At 45.8% G+C, this 16,631-nt stretch overlaps 1 protein-coding gene across 1 annotated transcript in view; it reads left to right on the top strand.

The window, feature by feature from the left end:
• LOC139208921 (titin-like) overlaps positions 1–16,631 on the top strand; it is a 210,071-nt gene that overhangs the window by 47,369 nt on the left and 146,071 nt on the right. Inside the window, exon 38 of the mRNA XM_070838698.1 lies at positions 4,989–5,267. Coding sequence (XP_070694799.1) covers positions 4,989–5,267 — 279 coding nt within the window. The remainder of the gene's footprint in view (positions 1–4,988; positions 5,268–16,631) is intronic.

Raw genomic sequence — 16,631 nt, 5'->3', positions numbered from 1 at the left:
GAAGTTTGCACAAACTGTTCAAAACATATTTACTGTATATTAAGACTTTCTCATTTTAGTACATATACAGTACATACTGTAGTAGGGTTGTCCTCTCTTCATCACCTAGTCAACTAATAGATAATTAGGGTCTTAATAAACAGAGATTTCACATGGATTAATTGTTTGGCAATGTGGATTAAGAAAGATCCAGTAACGGTCACTTGCAGAGGGACAGTAATCCTCCTCAAAATGCTTAATTTAGTCAATCTGTCCCCTGATTGGGAAAAAAAACCCTATGACTATTAGTCGGCTAAGATTAATATTTTCTGTGGGGAAGGATGGCCCTAATATTTGCTTTTATTGTTGATAATATAGTTTTTGTGTTGTGGATATTGTCATCAGTCTTGCTCAATATTTCCTGACAGAGTGTTCTAGCACCACCATCACCACTGTGGAGGAACAAGAGGAAACCTACTACACTGGTGTCCAGTTACCCCAGAAAACCAAAACACTTGAACTCAAGCCAGAGTCCAAACGTTACTCTTCCACTTTAGAAAAGAAAAAAGAAAAGCCAGTTTTCCTCAGTCAGCTCTCCCCAGCGGCCGCAACGGCCGGGGAGTCGGCCAGTTTTACCGTCAAAGTGTCTGGCATTCCAAAGCCGACCGTTCAGTGGTCTCACAATGGTAAAGTGATAAAAAGCTCCTCTATGTACAGGCTGAAAGAGGAGAGGGAGGAGTACACGCTAATAATCACTCAGGTCACATCTGAGTATGAGGGTGAGTACTCGTGTACTGCCACCAACAGGTTTGGCCAGACCACCTGTACCACGTACCTGGAGGTGAAAAAGCCTGACGTTAGCCAGGCGGAGAAATGGGTTGAGAAGATGTTTAAGGTCACAGGTCAACCTCCTACCTTCACAGTTCAGATCCAGCCTGTGAGGTGCTCAGAAGGAGGAGAGGTTACCTTTAATTACAAAGCCAGTGGTGATCTGGTGCCCGATGTAAAGTGGTTCAAGGGGGCTTTCCAGATCCAGCCCAGTAGAAACTGTATTGTTATAGCCAACCCAGATGGATCTGGCTTCATCAATATTAAGCGTGTCAAACAGGAAGACAGTGGGCTGTACACGTGTAAGGCCTCCAACCAGCTTGGGGAGGCGTCTTGTAGCGCCGAGCTTGTCGTGTTCAGAGAATCGGTTTCTGTTTCCCACAAACAGGAACAGATGACGGTGGTTCAGAAGAAAGGCTATAAGGTTTCAGTGACAGAACAGGCAACAGAGTCTCGTTTATACCAAGTCAGCCTCCCAGGCCAGGACAGAGCCAGATCAGATCAGATGGTTTACACCATCGGAACTGAAGACCGGCAGATAATCCCCAGTGAGCAAGTGGGCTCGCTCAGAGAAGTAGATATATCTGCTGCCACTGTTCATCGCGAGCAGCTTACGCACCAGGCAGCAGTGCTTCAGTCTCATGAGATAGAGGAAAGGGTGTCTGTGGTTCCCACCCACCCACCTCAGGTTTCAGTTGTCCCTGCGAAACAGCTTCACATGGCGGCATTTACGTCATCTGTCGAGGAGAGTCAGGACCTCACAGAGCAGCACTGCGACCGCATCCAAAGCCCCGAGGTCATCGAGCTTCAGGCAGCTAGAGAAAAGAGGACAAAAGTGATGTCAGCTGTAGCCGAGGAGCTCACCCCGCTATCTACTGTTAGCACAGAGCCTCTAGCCGACAGGAAGTCTGCTGCTATCAGGCCTACTTCAGAGCCAAAACATCTAGTCAGTGGTCATCAAGTCGAGTCACAACTGTCCATCCTGAAAGAGCAGTCTCAGGACATCCCCAGACCCCAGGAGGAGAAGGGGTATAAGGTTAAGGAAGGTGTTAAGATTTTATACTCTGCCCAGTCTGCAGAGAAACGGGTGCTAGCAGAGGGCCACACAACTGAACTGGCAACAGCAGATTCTGCTGTGAAGTCTTCTGTTAGGAAAGAACAGCACCGACCCGTCTTGGCCTCGGTTAGCGAGTCTAAACAGACCCTTTCCAAAGAGACAAAGTTCTCTTTACAGAGGCCTCCTGAGGAGAAAGCCCATCTCCTGAAGGATAAAATGATGAAGGCGGCTCTAACAGCCGAAGAGAAGCAAATGCTGCAGGCTGAGCCCACTCAGCAGCTGCCGAGTCTGGACAGCGCCACGTCCATCCAGTCCCAGGTTGAAGGAGAGCAATTGTTGCACTTGCAGGTTATCACAGACCAGGATCTCCTGCCATCTGAGAAGAGCTTCACCTGTGAGAAACCAGCACCAGAGCAGGCAGGAGCCAGGAAGAGCCCCACTCTGCTGCACACTGTTAGCCAGGATGAGCAGAGGACTGTAGTTTGTGAGGATGCTTCAGAGTTTGAGGGTAAGGCTAGCACCATGACTGTCCATCCCCAGAAAGAGGCCCCTGCTGTGCTGCATCTCCAGTCAACCCAGCCTGTGGAGGCACTACCCAAAGAGGGTATTCTCGTTATTGAGAAGCCTGACCAGCAGGTGGCGGCGCAAAAACAAGAAAAGGTGAGGAGTCACGCAGCCATATCAGAAGAAAGAAGGGAGCTTACAGCAGATTATCACACAGAGCTGGATTTGTCCGTCATTGGCGTCCAGTCTCAGCTTCGAACTGAGCCCAGGCCTCAAAACATCCTCCAGCTCTCCTTCCAGCCCATGCAGCTGCCAAAGGAGACGCCGGTCACCACTGATGTCAAGCAGCAGCGAGCTTTGGTGCAGAAGGAGGATCGCCTGAACGTGATGCATGTCACCACAGTGACAGACAGTCGGGCCTTAGAGGAGGGTCACACCGAGAGTCTTACAGCTGTTGATAAATTCACCTGCAAGACGGCTATTGAGCCAAAAGTTCCCACCGAGCCGATCCAGGTAGAGGAGAAGGAGGTCTCCACCGAGAGTAGCGTCCTTCTAGAGGCCGCAGAGCAGGACTTTGCTGTTCAGATCCAGGAGGGCCAGTCAGTCAGGCAGTCGATAGTGATGGATGAAAAGCGAGTGCTGACGGGTGAGCTCTCTCGGGAGATCACCAAGTCCGAGTCCACCAAAGTTGCCGTCACCACACAGCCGAGACTGTCCCTCAGAGCATCAGAATCGAAAGACACCACAACTCTTCCCAAAGAGATGACGTTTGTGATTCAGATCCCTAAACCGTCCAGTCTGAATATACGGCGTCAGCTCCGAGACGCTCTTCAGTCTGCTGTGGCCAGCGACCAGCCGGTGTTACTGGCTGACGTCATAGGAAGGTTACAGGCTGTAGAAGTGCAGGAAGTGAAGGTTCAAAGAGAGCCCAAGCGAGCCATGTTTACATACCTGATCACAACAACAGGCGCCCCCATGGAGATCACTCTGGCTATCGAGGGTAAATACCCTCAGACAGCTGACCTTAGGACTGAGCTCCAGGCAGCTTTCCACTCCATAGTGTACCAGGAAGCCCATGTTCTGACTTCAGAGCAGCCAGGCACTATGCAGCTAGACAAACCACAAAGGGCACAGGTCACCTCAGCCCCCTCCAAGCAAATGCTGTCCTCCGTGGTGGAGACGGTGAGCATGGCTGAGAGTGCAGTGGATTTCTCTGCTGTTAAATCACACGCTGCTGCACTCAAAACTGAATCTAAAATGTCTGTTGAATGTGCTGCAGCTGAGCAGCAGGTTGTGGTGCAGGAGTCCAAGGAGGCAAAGATGGAGCAGTCCATCTCGTCGCAGGTGACAATCTCCTCCGAATCTCACATGTCTTTTGAGCAGTCGGTGCAGGTGTCAAGGCAGGAGGTGAGGTCAGTAACGGTGAAAAGCCGAGAGAAAGATGTAGGAGCGCCTATTGTTACCACCGCCCTGCCTCCCACCACAGTCCCCACCGAACAGGTGGTGGATGTGAGCATCCAGAAGGAGCACAGGGAGGAGATCTTCAAAGAGGAGATCACAGTATCCAGGCCAGAGCAGAGAGAATACCCTGTAATAGTTACCTCCCTCGAAGACTTGTCCATCGAGGAGGATAGTAAAGTGACCTTTAGCACCACCATTAAATACGTCACAAAGGTAAACTGGTTTTTCAACGGACAATTGGTGAAATCTGGCAAAGAGTTCAAGTGTTCCAAAGACCATGACACATACACATTGGTTATCAACAAAGTTGTCAAGGAGAGGCATCAAGGAGAATATGTTTGTGAGGCTGAGAATGAAGCCGGCAGGACTACAACATCTACAAGACTCACTGTGGTCTCAAGAGGTTTGACAACAGGAAAAATTAATGTGTCATTCATTCATTCATTCATCCATTTCCTCTGAGAACAACTAATCATTCACATAAGTCGGTTCATTCAAGACCTTGATCCTCATAAAATGTTGCATTCGTCACTTTGGTCTCATAGCGCGGCATGAGCATCCTTAGCAGGGCACTGGATGGTACTAACTCACCATGTCTTGTTTGTTCCACATCATTGTACAGTCAACAGCTGCCTTAAGACCAGAACCGTCACAGCCATGCAAGATTAGCTTCAGACTATGGGGAGTCATTGAGCATCTTGCTTTAATGGTTGTCATGGTCCTGGCCTTGAGGCAACTTTCATGGTCTCTCCATGGTCCCTTTAGCATGTCAGCGGTAACAGGTTCTTTTGTTTGAATCCCATTGTCTGTCACATTCCTTCAGGTCCATTCTCTCCACATCTTCACTGTGTCCCTGCATGCTTTCAGGGCTCAACCTGACATTGCTTCATCTTTCACAGACTCTTTGTTTCTCCTCCTTTTAGCCTGAACCCTAGCCCCATGAGACTGGTGTACAATGATAGCATCTTCTTTCAGGCAATTTTTTGCGAAACCATGGGGCTAATGTTCTTGCTATTTTTCTCCTCCACAGTCACTCCTGAAACACCTTCCACCATTGTTGTACATTCCACCATTCCTGTTCCAGATCTGTCAGTTTTTTTTTACAAGAGTTTTGTAGATTTCAATACTAACGTTTTCCTTTTTGTTGCGTGTGCCTCAGTGCCACCTGTCTATAGGCAGAAAATCACACCTCTGGAGATAAACGTCGGCAGCCATGCCAAGTTCGAATGTGACATTGAGGATGCTCCCAGCGTGACCTTCAAATGGTACAAGTCTGGTGTTGAGATCAGACAGAGCGAGAAGTACAGGATCATCAGCAGCCACATCAGTTCCTCCCTGGAGCTCATGAACCCAGTCAAAGCTGACAGCAACGAATACACCTGCAAGGCTTCAAACCAGCACGGCACCGCCAGCTGCACTGCCTCGCTCATTGTCACTGGTAAGATCCCAGTGGGACCTTTTTCAAACTATTGCTTTCTATATGTGTGTGTTTGAGAGAGAGAGAATTATATACATATTTGCACTGTGTTTTACCCTGAATCTGAATTATGGTGCAATGTGGAGTTGATGATTTGTTTATAAACTGGATCTGCTGTCACATTTGGCAAGACGTAAAGATGTCGAGGCTCAAATTGTTCTCATGTTTAAACCTGCATCAGTCACCAAGTTGAGGTTTGTTTATTTTTGATGTTGGTGTATTTTTCCACTTCTTGAAATTTGAATTCAACTTTTTTGTATGCTCTACCTGCTCTCCTTAGAAATGTACCCACCAGTATTTGTATCAAAACCAGACCCAATGACTTTATATGTGGGCAAACAAGCTGTGTTCCAGTGCTCACTCACTGGATCCTCACCCATGGAAGTTGTCTGGCACAAGGACAACATAGCCATCTCCTCCGAAGGGAACTATGTCATGAGAAGTGAAAAGAACAAGTTTTCCCTTCTCATTAAAAGTCTTGAGCTGACTGACCAGGGAGTGTACCTGTGCAAGGCCTCCAACAGTGTCGGCACCGCTACCTTTACCACAGAGCTCAAGGTCATCAAAAAGCCAAGCTTTGTTAAGACCATTGAGCCAGCGTCAGCCGCTGTCAATGACCCGCTGAGGCTGGAGTGCCAGGTGGATGAGGACACTGGTGTGACCGTCACCTGGACCAGGGATGGCAAAAAAGTCCACCAGAGCATGGAGTGTAAACTGTCCTTTGAGGACAAGGTGGCTGTTGTTGAGATACCCAAGTCCAAACTGAAGGACTCTGGGAAATATGTGTGCACAGCCGCAAATGAGGCTGGGAGCTCGTCCTGTGAGGCTGTGGTAACGGTTCAAGGTAAGATCTTACAGACGATCTTTCCGTTAGCTTTGCTGAAACATTAAATCTCTTGAAACGAGCTAGTGGATTATTGCTGACAACTGTTTCCAGCCAATTGCAAGCTGATGCTAACACTATGCACTGCTGTCTTATCTTTTCTTCTGCATTTTCTTTTCCGCACTTTTCTGTCTTGGTTTTTTTGTCTGTATCTCTTTTGACAATGTTTAAAAATCTTGGTGCTTTTGAACTACACTCCTTTCAGAGCCACCTATCTTTGTCAAGAAAATGGAACCTAAGATTACATGGAAACAAGGTGTAGCTGCACGCTTACAGTGCTCTGTTAAAGGATCGCCCGAACTTCGCATCCACTGGTTCTGGAATGAGAGAGAGCTTAGCGATGGAGAAAAATATAAAGTATCTTTCAAGAGTGGAGTTGCTGCTTTGGAGATAATGAACCTTGTGGTCACAGACGGTGGGAGTTACACCTGTGAGGTGTCAAATAACGCTGGCAGCGACAGCTGCATCGCCCTTATAGCAGTTAAAGGTTTGTCAAATCTTGCTTTCACGTTACACTCACTGTTTCATTCAGAAAACCTTCAGTGTTAACTGCATAGGCTTTACTTACCCTTCTGACACCCAGAGCCACCATCCATTAGGAAAGAGCTGCAGATGGTAGAGGCTGTGAAGGGAACAGCAGCTCATTTGGAGTGTGAGATCTCAGGAACATCTCCGTTTGAAATCAGCTGGTTAAAAAATAAGAAAGCAGTCACCACTGATCAGAAATATAAAATAATCTCTCAAGATTCCTTGTCAAGGCTGGAGATCCAGACCTTTGAAAGTGCAGATGTTGGAGATTATCAATGCGTCATCTCCAATGACGTGGGCAAAGTCACCACCAAGGCCGTGGCTAAACTTAAAGGTTAGTAAAAACGGTGTTATTGACTGAGGTTTTTTCATATTCTTCAGACTCAGGTTTTTACTCAGAATGTGTTTTTGTAGAGCCACCGACTTTCTCAAAGAGGGTTGAGAGCGCTACAGCGGTGTTGGGAAACACAGTGAAACTACAGGGAACCATTAAGGGCTCAGCTCCCATCACTGTTAAATGGATGAAAGACTCAGAAATACTGAGAGATGATGATCCAAATATCAAGATGGTGTTTGAGAACAATGTTGCCAACTTGTCCATAACAACAGTGGCCATCAGTCATGGTGGCAAGTATTCATGCCAAGCTGAGAATGAGGCTGGCCAACAAAAATGTGAAGCTACCCTGACTGTACAAGGTCAGATGGCATCTTTGATACGATACTTTTGCAGATTTTAGCGTCTCTGCCGAGTTCCATAGGTTCTTGTGTCTAAACTCTTATATCTTAATAACCGATGGGTCTTTCTTATCCCAGAACCTGCCAGAATCACAGAACCTGCAGAGTCCATCAGTGTGACCGCAGGGGATTCGGCCACATTGGAGTGCACAATCTCTGGAAGCCCAGAGCTCAAAGTGAAGTGGTTTAAAGACGGGAAGGAGATGATCAGTGGCCGTAAATATAAAATGACTCTGAAGGACAATATTGTGACCATGAAGATTCTCACAGCAGAAAGAGGAGACACTTCAGAGTACAAGATGGAGGTGTCGAATAAAGTTGGCAAAGACCAGTGCACCTGCTCAATCACTGTCCTAGGTTAGCTCCTGGTTTCTGCTCCTTACTACACTCACAAACAACTTCTTACTACCAAAATCTGTAGTTGTCCATTATGTTTATAACTACAAGAAAAGACTTCAGTATACAAGCTTTGAGGCATTAAGTCAAGGTTTTAGAACTGAAAAGTTGCAATAGACTTAACTGTCAGTAAAGACTGTTTGTGTCATTTGCTTTTGGCTTTTAGCTGAGTGAACAGTGTGAAACTGTGTTAATGCATGAGATGTGTTTTCTTCAACAACCAGATCGGATAATGCCTCCAACTTTCACCAAGTCCCTGAAAAGAGTTGACGGTAACGTTGGTAATGACGTCTCCGTGGACTGTAAAGTGTCTGGGTCCCAGCCCATGACCATAGCTTGGTTCAAAGACGACCGGGAGATTAAGGCTGGATCCAAATTCCAGCCTGAATTCAAAGACGGCTCTGCCACACTGAGAGTTATTCGGCTGGAGAAGGCCGACTCTGGAGTTTACAAATGCAGAGCCACCAATTCAGCCGGCTTCAAAGAAACCAGCGGCACCCTCTATGTCAAAGGTTATGAACGCTTGGCTTGTGATGTGCTTCTATTTGTTGTGAATGATTTCATGCTAACATGAAATGCAAACTTTGTTTTGTTTATGGCCTCCAGAGCCCCCAGTGTTCACAGTGAAACCAGACAACCAGGATGTTATACCAGGAACCACTGTGTCATTCAGAGCAGCGTTCACTGGAACAGCTCCTTTAGCTGTTAAGTGGTTCAGAGAGGAAAAAGAGATCATAACTGGAGGCACATGTTTCATAAAGAAAGATGCTTCTTCAAGCTCTTTGGAGCTTCACTCAGTGAAGCCCAGTGACTCTGCCAAGTACACATGCCAAGTGTCCAATGATGCTGGGAAGGTGGATTGCACCACAGCCCTCTTTGTGAAAGGTGCCCGTCTTTGGTGTCGTATGCCGCTGCATGAAAATGTCTTGACATTCTTGATTCTCTTCTGATACTAACAAACTGTCTTCTGTCTGATAATGAATGTTAACCTCTTCTCTCAGAACCTCCGGTGTTTGTGAGGAAGCTTGAGGCCACCAAGCTCGTCACCAGTGGCGACTCGGCCAGGCTGGAGTGCAAAGTCACGGGCAGCCCAGTCATCAGTTTTAAGTGGTTCAAAGATGAGATGGAGATCAGCTCCAGTCCTAAATACACAATGGCTGTGACTGACTCACTGGCATCTCTGGACATAGCTAACTGTACCGTAGAAGATAGTGGAGATTATGTCTGTGAGGCATCCAGTGAAGCTGGTAGTGACCGCTGCAGCAGCACAGTGACAGTCAAAGGTTGGTTTAGTTCAGGTTTACAGATGCTTCTCTTGCAGTTTTCGGTGATTTATTTCTGTCCCATTCTTTTATTTTATTGTGATGTTGAAGACGTTTTGTTTCTTCATTTCAAATGACAAATCAGCTTCAATTCAGCATATATTCAGTCAGCGTGCTACGCTCCCTGGTGGACAAGAACATAATTGAGAGCTCCTGGTGAGATAATGGCTGCGTTCCAATACCCAAACTACCATATCAGAAAAATGTAGTATTTACACAGTATGTCAGAAACACCAGGATGTTTGCTGTATGAAGCCAACATGCTTTTCTGGCTATTCTGACCCACAAAGACGCAGTACACCGACTGAGCAGTAGAGTGAGCTCACTCAGATGAAAGGACAGCGTTTAAGATGCAATGTTACGATAAAGTAGTCTCCCAGTTCTTTGCGTACTGCATGCAACAGTACATGCTTTGTAAAGGCAGTAGCTGCAAGTAAAAAGACAAACTGTGCCCTCTGGATCGCAGGCCCGCCCCCAGAGGGTGAACACTGAGGATATCTTGTTGGAGCTGAGGAAGTCATTCAGACAAAGCATCCTCAACTTCACAATAAAACACCCGTGGATTGTTTTCTTTTGACTGTTTTGCCATCATCATCATCATATGTCATACTTGTGTAGTCCAGTGTAATGCACTGACACGTGTTGTGTTCCTCTAGAGCCACCGTTGTTTGTGCGTAGCATGGAGCCCAAAGACGTGGTGAAAGGGTCTGAGATGATGCTGGAGTGCCAAGTCTCTGGGTCCGCCCCTTTCACCGTGTCATTTTACAAAAGCACAAAGCTGATTAGGAACGACGCGAGACACAGGATCACGGTGAAAGACGACCTGATAGCCCTGCAGGTGCTGGCGGTTGAGGCAGGAGACATCGGTTTATACCAGTGTACTGTTGAGAATGAGGTGGGGAGGGCCTCCTGTGATTGTCAAGTAACGCTGAAAGGTTGGTTTAGATGCTATGGACTCATGTTCCAATCAACTTTTCTGCTGCCATTTCAAAAACTTATTTTTAAATCCCCATACCTGTATTTGGATAGCCTCGCAAAGCTAGCACTCAGTTCCCTTTTTGCTCATTCTGATCTGGCAACGCTCAGTTTGCTTCAGGCGGCTTTGTTTCCAGTGGGCTTGACAGTCAAGTCAAGTCAAGTCAGGTTTTCTTGTATATGAATCACAGCTTCCTTAGTTTGTTGTTTGCAGCCACGTGTTTCCAATAATGCATGACAGCAGGCTGGAGGGCAGGAAGTGAAAAGCATTGGATGAGATGGAGGAAAGATGGTAGTTAATATATTATGACCTTATGTAGACCTTTTGGTATTAGATAAAATCTACTTGTGGTCTCTGATCGATTTGAGCAATGATAAAAGAGGCAGTGAGCATTTTGAGAGTCTGTTTTATTGCTTCTGATGTTGCCCTCTGTCTGCAGTAACACAGCAACGTGACGCAACAAGCTGCTCAGACAAGAAAAAGTCTTTCAAATACCCTTAAGCTGAAAAAAAGGTGTGGGATCCCTTTTCTGGGATGGACAGACCTCCAGCAGAGGTGCCCTTCCTGCACCTGATCGGATAGACATGTTTGAACTCATTAGTTTTTGAATCTGAAGATTAAAAACAGAACAAATGGATTTGTTTGGAACTCCAACAGAACCAGTTTCTTGATAGTTTTGAGGATGGAAACACGCCTGCAGAGTCAGGTTTCATTTTCTATGTACACTGTACTATGCTTGCCTTGGATCAGAGGTTTGGATTCCTTATTGGTCAGTTAGCTCAGCCGATCGCTGATAGATGGTTTCCAAATATAAAAGCAAAGACAGAGTTTGTGGAATGAAGTCTGGCTTTGCGGGGCTAACATTTAGTAGAGTCACCAATAATATTTGTGTAAAATCTTTCCTCGTAGAACCGCCATCGTTTGTGCGAAAGCTGGAGAACCTCAGCTCGTTGATGGGCAGCGAGGTTTCTCTGCAGTGCACTCTGAAGGGCTCAGAGCCCATGACTTTGTCCTGGATGAAAGACAACCACGAGCTCAAAGAGGCTGAAAACATTCAGATTACATACGAGAACAAGACTGCTGTGCTGCTCATCACCAACTTACAGAGCAAACATGGCGGTAAATACTCCTGCCAGGCGCAGAATCAGGCCGGGAGCCAGACTTGCTCTGCTGTGCTGACAGTCAAAGGTTGGTTAAGATACTCAAGAACCTGGTTTTTGTTTTTATTTGAATTAGAATTTTTCAAAAGGTACACTCAGACAATCCTTCTCAGCTCCTGAGCCACACATTTATTTTATTTGATCATTTATTTAGCAGGATGTTTCCTTTAAATGGCTAAAGTGTTTAAACTGTATATAAGAAGTGGGTGTAGCATCTGTGGAGTCACTCAGTAGTTTGTGGGCCACTGTTTAGGGCTCAAGTTTGACATTTTGGCAGTTACAATCTTGATTTGGTTTTTTTTTTAAGTTTTTCCTCCCTACCTCTGTTTGGTCAGGTTTAGTCAGGACCCTCCTCTGATTGGTCAGTGAGCAGGTACCCCTGCCCTAAAGCCCCCCCCCCCCCCCCCTTCCTGGTGTATCTTCCTCTAAATGGACCATCATTGACTAAATGAACTGAAGAAGACTGTAAACTAGAGACTGAGAGCAGAAACTCATCAGGAAAATGTCCACTGAGCTGATAAAACATTTCCTCATTGACTTCCATCCAATCAGACTCCTGTTTGGAGCCAGTGGAGTCGCCCCCTGCTGGACACTAGAGAGGATGCAGGTTTAAGGCTCTTCAGCATCGGCTTCACTGTTCAGACCCAGAAGCTGCGTCCACTTCTCTGTACAGTCTGTGGTTAAGTTCCTGTGGTGAACTAAGACCAGTTCTAGAGAGTTCACAGGGTTTACAGAGATTTGACTTAAACACTTGATTGACAGCCGTCAAACAGCTGTCAGTTCTCTCTATTTAATGTGTTTCACAAAGTGTTGCTGTGTTCAGGCCGCACTTCATGTTTGGCTTCTCTTATTTACATCCTGCAGAAAGTCATTCATGGCTGATGAATTTACCATTGACCCATAACCTCCTCTACACAAACATGGTGGAAATAACTGTTTCACCTGATCATGTTACGAGCTTACGAGTTGACAAGGACCAAATACGTCTTTAGAGTCTTAAGTTGTTGACTTCAGCTCTCCGTCTGTCGTACATCAGGTTTAAGATTCCTTGCTGACTGTTTTGTTTTTTGATGTCTCAGAGCCAGCTAAGGTCACAGAGGAGGCCAAGTCTATTAGTGTGACTCAGGGGGATCCGGCCACGCTGGAGGCCAGGTTCTCAGGCACAAAACCACTGAAGGCCAGATGGCTAAAGGCCGGCAAGGAGCTGACCTCAGGCCAGAGATATAAAGTACACAGCACTGACACCAGCTCTGTGCTAAAGATTATTAAAACGGAGAAGAGTGACAGCGGCGAATACACCTTTGAGGTGTCGAATGACGTTGGCCAAAGTTCTTGCCAGGCCTCGCTCACCGTTCTTGGTCAGTTCTTAATGTGTTCCCACAAACTTAAAATTAACTTTGTATGATTACACTGTGCTTTGAACATTGCTTCTCACCGCTTTTGTTTCTTCTGCGAATGTTAGATCAAATAATTCCACCATCTTTCACAAGAAAACTGAAGCAGACAGAAGGTATCAAAGGATCGTTTGCGCACCTGGAGTGTCTTGTGTCTGGCTCCCTGCCGATAACCATACAATGGTACAAAGACGAGAACGAGATCCAGACTGATGAGAAACACAAATGCACGTTCTTTGAGAACGTTGCTTTTCTGGAAATCTCTAACCTTGAGAGGAAAGATAGTGGCAGTTATACCTGCATTGCTAAGAACAAAGCAGGAACTGTCCAGTGCTCGGGGATCTTGTTTGTCAAAGGTTTGAACCCAGTTTGTTCCTGTGGTATTCATCAGTAGGTAGATGTGTCTAATTACCGCATTGCTACAAGCATTCATTTGTTTTTCTATTCCAGAACCACCGTGCATTCTTGAAAAGCCTGAATCAATGAATGTTTTACCTGGATCAAAGGTCCAGTTTAACGTGCTGTTCTCCGGCACGCCGCCACTGACCACCAAATGGTTTAAGAATAAGAAAGAGATCATATCCAGCGCCGACTGCTCAGTGAGCAAAGACAACACCTCAAGCTCACTGGAGCTCTTCTTTTCCAAAACCTCTGATTCTGGAGACTATTTCTGTGAAATTCAGAATGATGTCGGCTCCACTTCATGCCAGGCGACACTCTTTGTAAAAGGTTAACAGTCTTTATGTGAAACCGAGTTAATGAATGAAGTATGTCTCCATCCATCTGTCTCCGTCCATCATGGACATTCTGAATCCAAACTTCCTTTATTAGACTTCACCCTTCCCTTTCCCTCAACACTTCTCTACATGAAGTAAGACGGGACGATGTGGCCAAGAATGTTAATTATCACAATAAATGTCAAATCATCATCTCTTTCAAGGTTAAATGCAGATTTATGTTCCTCAGTGAAAGTTGAAGAATTCAGATGGTTAATTATGGTTTAAACTATTCTTCAATATCAGAACACAAGGCTGCAGAATAACTTTAACTAACTCTAATAATCTCAAGCGTCCCGAAGTAAATGTAAAACTTCCAGAATTCTAATATTCTCCTTTTTCTTTATCTTCATCTCTTGCGGTTATTTGCATAAGACCACGTAATTAAAACTATTAGAAAGTAAATTATGATGTTTTTATTTGAATGTTTGCTTCAATTAAAAGAAATCTTGGCATCAGTAGTTTTAATCACGTATTATAAGCTAATTAGAAGTAGGTACTAGTTAGTTTAACTAATTCCCTCTGTGATATCTGTTTTATCTCGCTGTGAAAGCATCAGCAAGTTGCTCCTTCAAACACCCGTATTTATACAAACTTCTCACTAAAAACCCCAAACACATCATGATAATGTTATAATTTACTTTCTCTGAATACTCATTTTTACTGAATAGCGCTTGAACACATCATAATGTAACTCAGTGTAACCTATATAGTGTCCTATATCTATCTCTATAATTATCGTTACTGTTCTCACTTCACATGTTTTCCGCCACGCTCGCCATCAAGAGCCCAAATTGCACACAAAAAAAGATGACCAGTAGGGGAGAAGGGGAAATACAACATTAAGACACTAACATTTGGATGGAAACATACAAACTGTCAAGTTTATAAAGATGAACGTTTTCCTCTCGTCTGTCTGATGGTTACAGCTGCTGTTTTATTTTGATCCTTAGAGCCTCCTAAGTTCACCCGGACGCCGGCCCGTGTGTCCGTGGTCCGTCCCGGTCAGAGTAAAGTGTTTGAGTGCCAGGTGACCGGCACACCTGAGATAGACATCTGCTGGTTCAGGGAAGGCTCTGAGATCAGCCCCAGTGACCGGTACAAAATGGCCTTCGTTAACTGTATGGCCACTCTGGAGGTCTGTGGGGCTGATACCAAAGACAGCGGGCTTTACTACTGTGAGGCTCGCAATGAGGCCGGCAGTGAGAGCTGCAGCATGGAGCTCAAGGTCAAAGGTTAGTTGTGTCAGAAAACGTGGCGATTGGAGGCAGTAGTTTCCAGCTTTCATTCAGCTTCAAACGACTGTACAGGCTTTGATTTTCAGTTTAAAAAAGAATGAAATCTTGAGAAAAAGGTAGGTGACGGTTTGTTTTTTCTCATCTCAGAACCGCCGTCCTTTGTTAGAGAGGTGGCTCCAGCTAATGTTGTGAAGGGCTCCAGCGCCAGATATGAGTGTCAGGTCGCTGGGACTGGTCCATTTGAGATAACATGGCACAAAGATGCAAAGGAGATCAAACCCAGTGCTAAACATGGCTTCTCCCAGATGAACGGCACTGTGGGTCTTGAGGTGCACAAATGTGACGCTGTAGATGTCGGTGAATACCAGTGTACTGTCTCTAACGAGGTGGGAAGCTGTAGCTGTAAGACTACGCTAAGCCTCAAAGGTTGGTCCACTCTGAATTAAAATCCACATTTTTATATTTTGGGGTAGTAAGTGACTGTGTAGTAGTAGTAAGTGACTAACATTTCATTGGTTTTCCCAAATAGAACCACCTACCTTTACCAAGAGGATTGAGAACACTGCCACTGTTGTGGGTAAAATGGCTGAGTTTCAGTGTATTGTGGAGGGTTCTCCCACTCTCACTGTACAATGGCAAAAAGATGAGACCTGGATTTTGGAGGATCCAAAAATTGAGAGAACATTTGAGCACAATGTGGCCACTCTCAGGATCCCTGCCTGTGAGGCGACACATAGCGGGAAATACACCTGCCAGGTGGTGAATGAGGCAGGGCAGGATAAGTGCTTTGCTACCCTGGTAGTGCAAGGTATAGCTAAGCTTAACTCTGAACTAATCCTGGCTGTCAAATCTTTCCATGGTCGTGACTTGGTTATACTTGTTATGAATGTGTGACTTTGCTTTGCATTGCAGAGCCTCCTCAGATCACTGAGAAACCTGAGGTGATAAAGGTTACAGTTGGAGATCCAGTCAGTCTGGACTGTAAGGTGACGGGCTCCCCTGAGCTCAAGGTGAAATGGATAAAAAATGGCAGGGAGCTTCAGTCCATCAGGCAGCACAAGCTGACCTTTGAGAACAAGATCAGCAGCCTGAAGATTCAGTCTGCCCAGAAAGAGGACGAAGGAGAGTATGTCTTCGAGGTGGCAAACCACATCAGTAGCTGCAGCTGCAAAGTCAAAGTGATCGTACTAGGTTGGTGGGACAAATATAAAGCTCCTGTAGTACACGGTGACATGTTGATCAAAATGTAATTCCTTTCTTATCATTCTTTTGGTCACAGAACAAGTAATTGCACCAAGCTTCATCAAACCCCTGGTAGACATGCAAGAAATACTGGGCTCCTTTGTTCAGATATGTTGCAAAATATCTGGTTCCCTGCCCATCTCTGTGGAATGGCAGAAAGACGGGACCAAAATCTCTAGTGGTGTAAAACATAAACTCATTCAGCAGGACAACTCTGTGTCTGTTGAACTCGAACAGCTAGAGAGATCTGACGCAGGATCGTACTCTTGTAAACTGACCAACGCAGCAGGGAGCTGTGAATGCAGCGGAGCCCTCATGGTTAAAGGTTAGACGTTGCTTTCCAACATGATAAGTCATGACCCTAAATCAAAGGTGAGTACCTCTTTAACCTGGTTCGTCTTGTTCTCTTCAGAACCTCCCAGCTTTGTGACGCCGCCTGAGTCCCAGGCGGCTCTGCCTAACGCCACTGTACGCTTCAAAGGCACATTTAAGGGAACGCCTCCCTTCATAGTCAAATGGTTCAAGGACGACACGGAGCTCATGACCGGGCCCACTTGTTTCACAGGGCTGGATGGGCTGTCTTGCTTCTTAGAGCTCTATTCAGTGGGTGTCGCCCAGAGTGGAGTTTACTCTTGCCAAGTCAGTAACGATGCTGGCTCTGCACGCTGTAGTGCA

Source organism: Pempheris klunzingeri, chromosome 10 (assembly GCF_042242105.1).
Source record: "Pempheris klunzingeri isolate RE-2024b chromosome 10, fPemKlu1.hap1, whole genome shotgun sequence".
NCBI classification, from domain to species: domain Eukaryota; kingdom Metazoa; phylum Chordata; class Actinopteri; order Acropomatiformes; family Pempheridae; genus Pempheris; species Pempheris klunzingeri.
The sequence above is the reverse complement of the archived record's forward strand: the minus strand, read 5'-3'. Positions and strand labels throughout refer to the sequence as shown.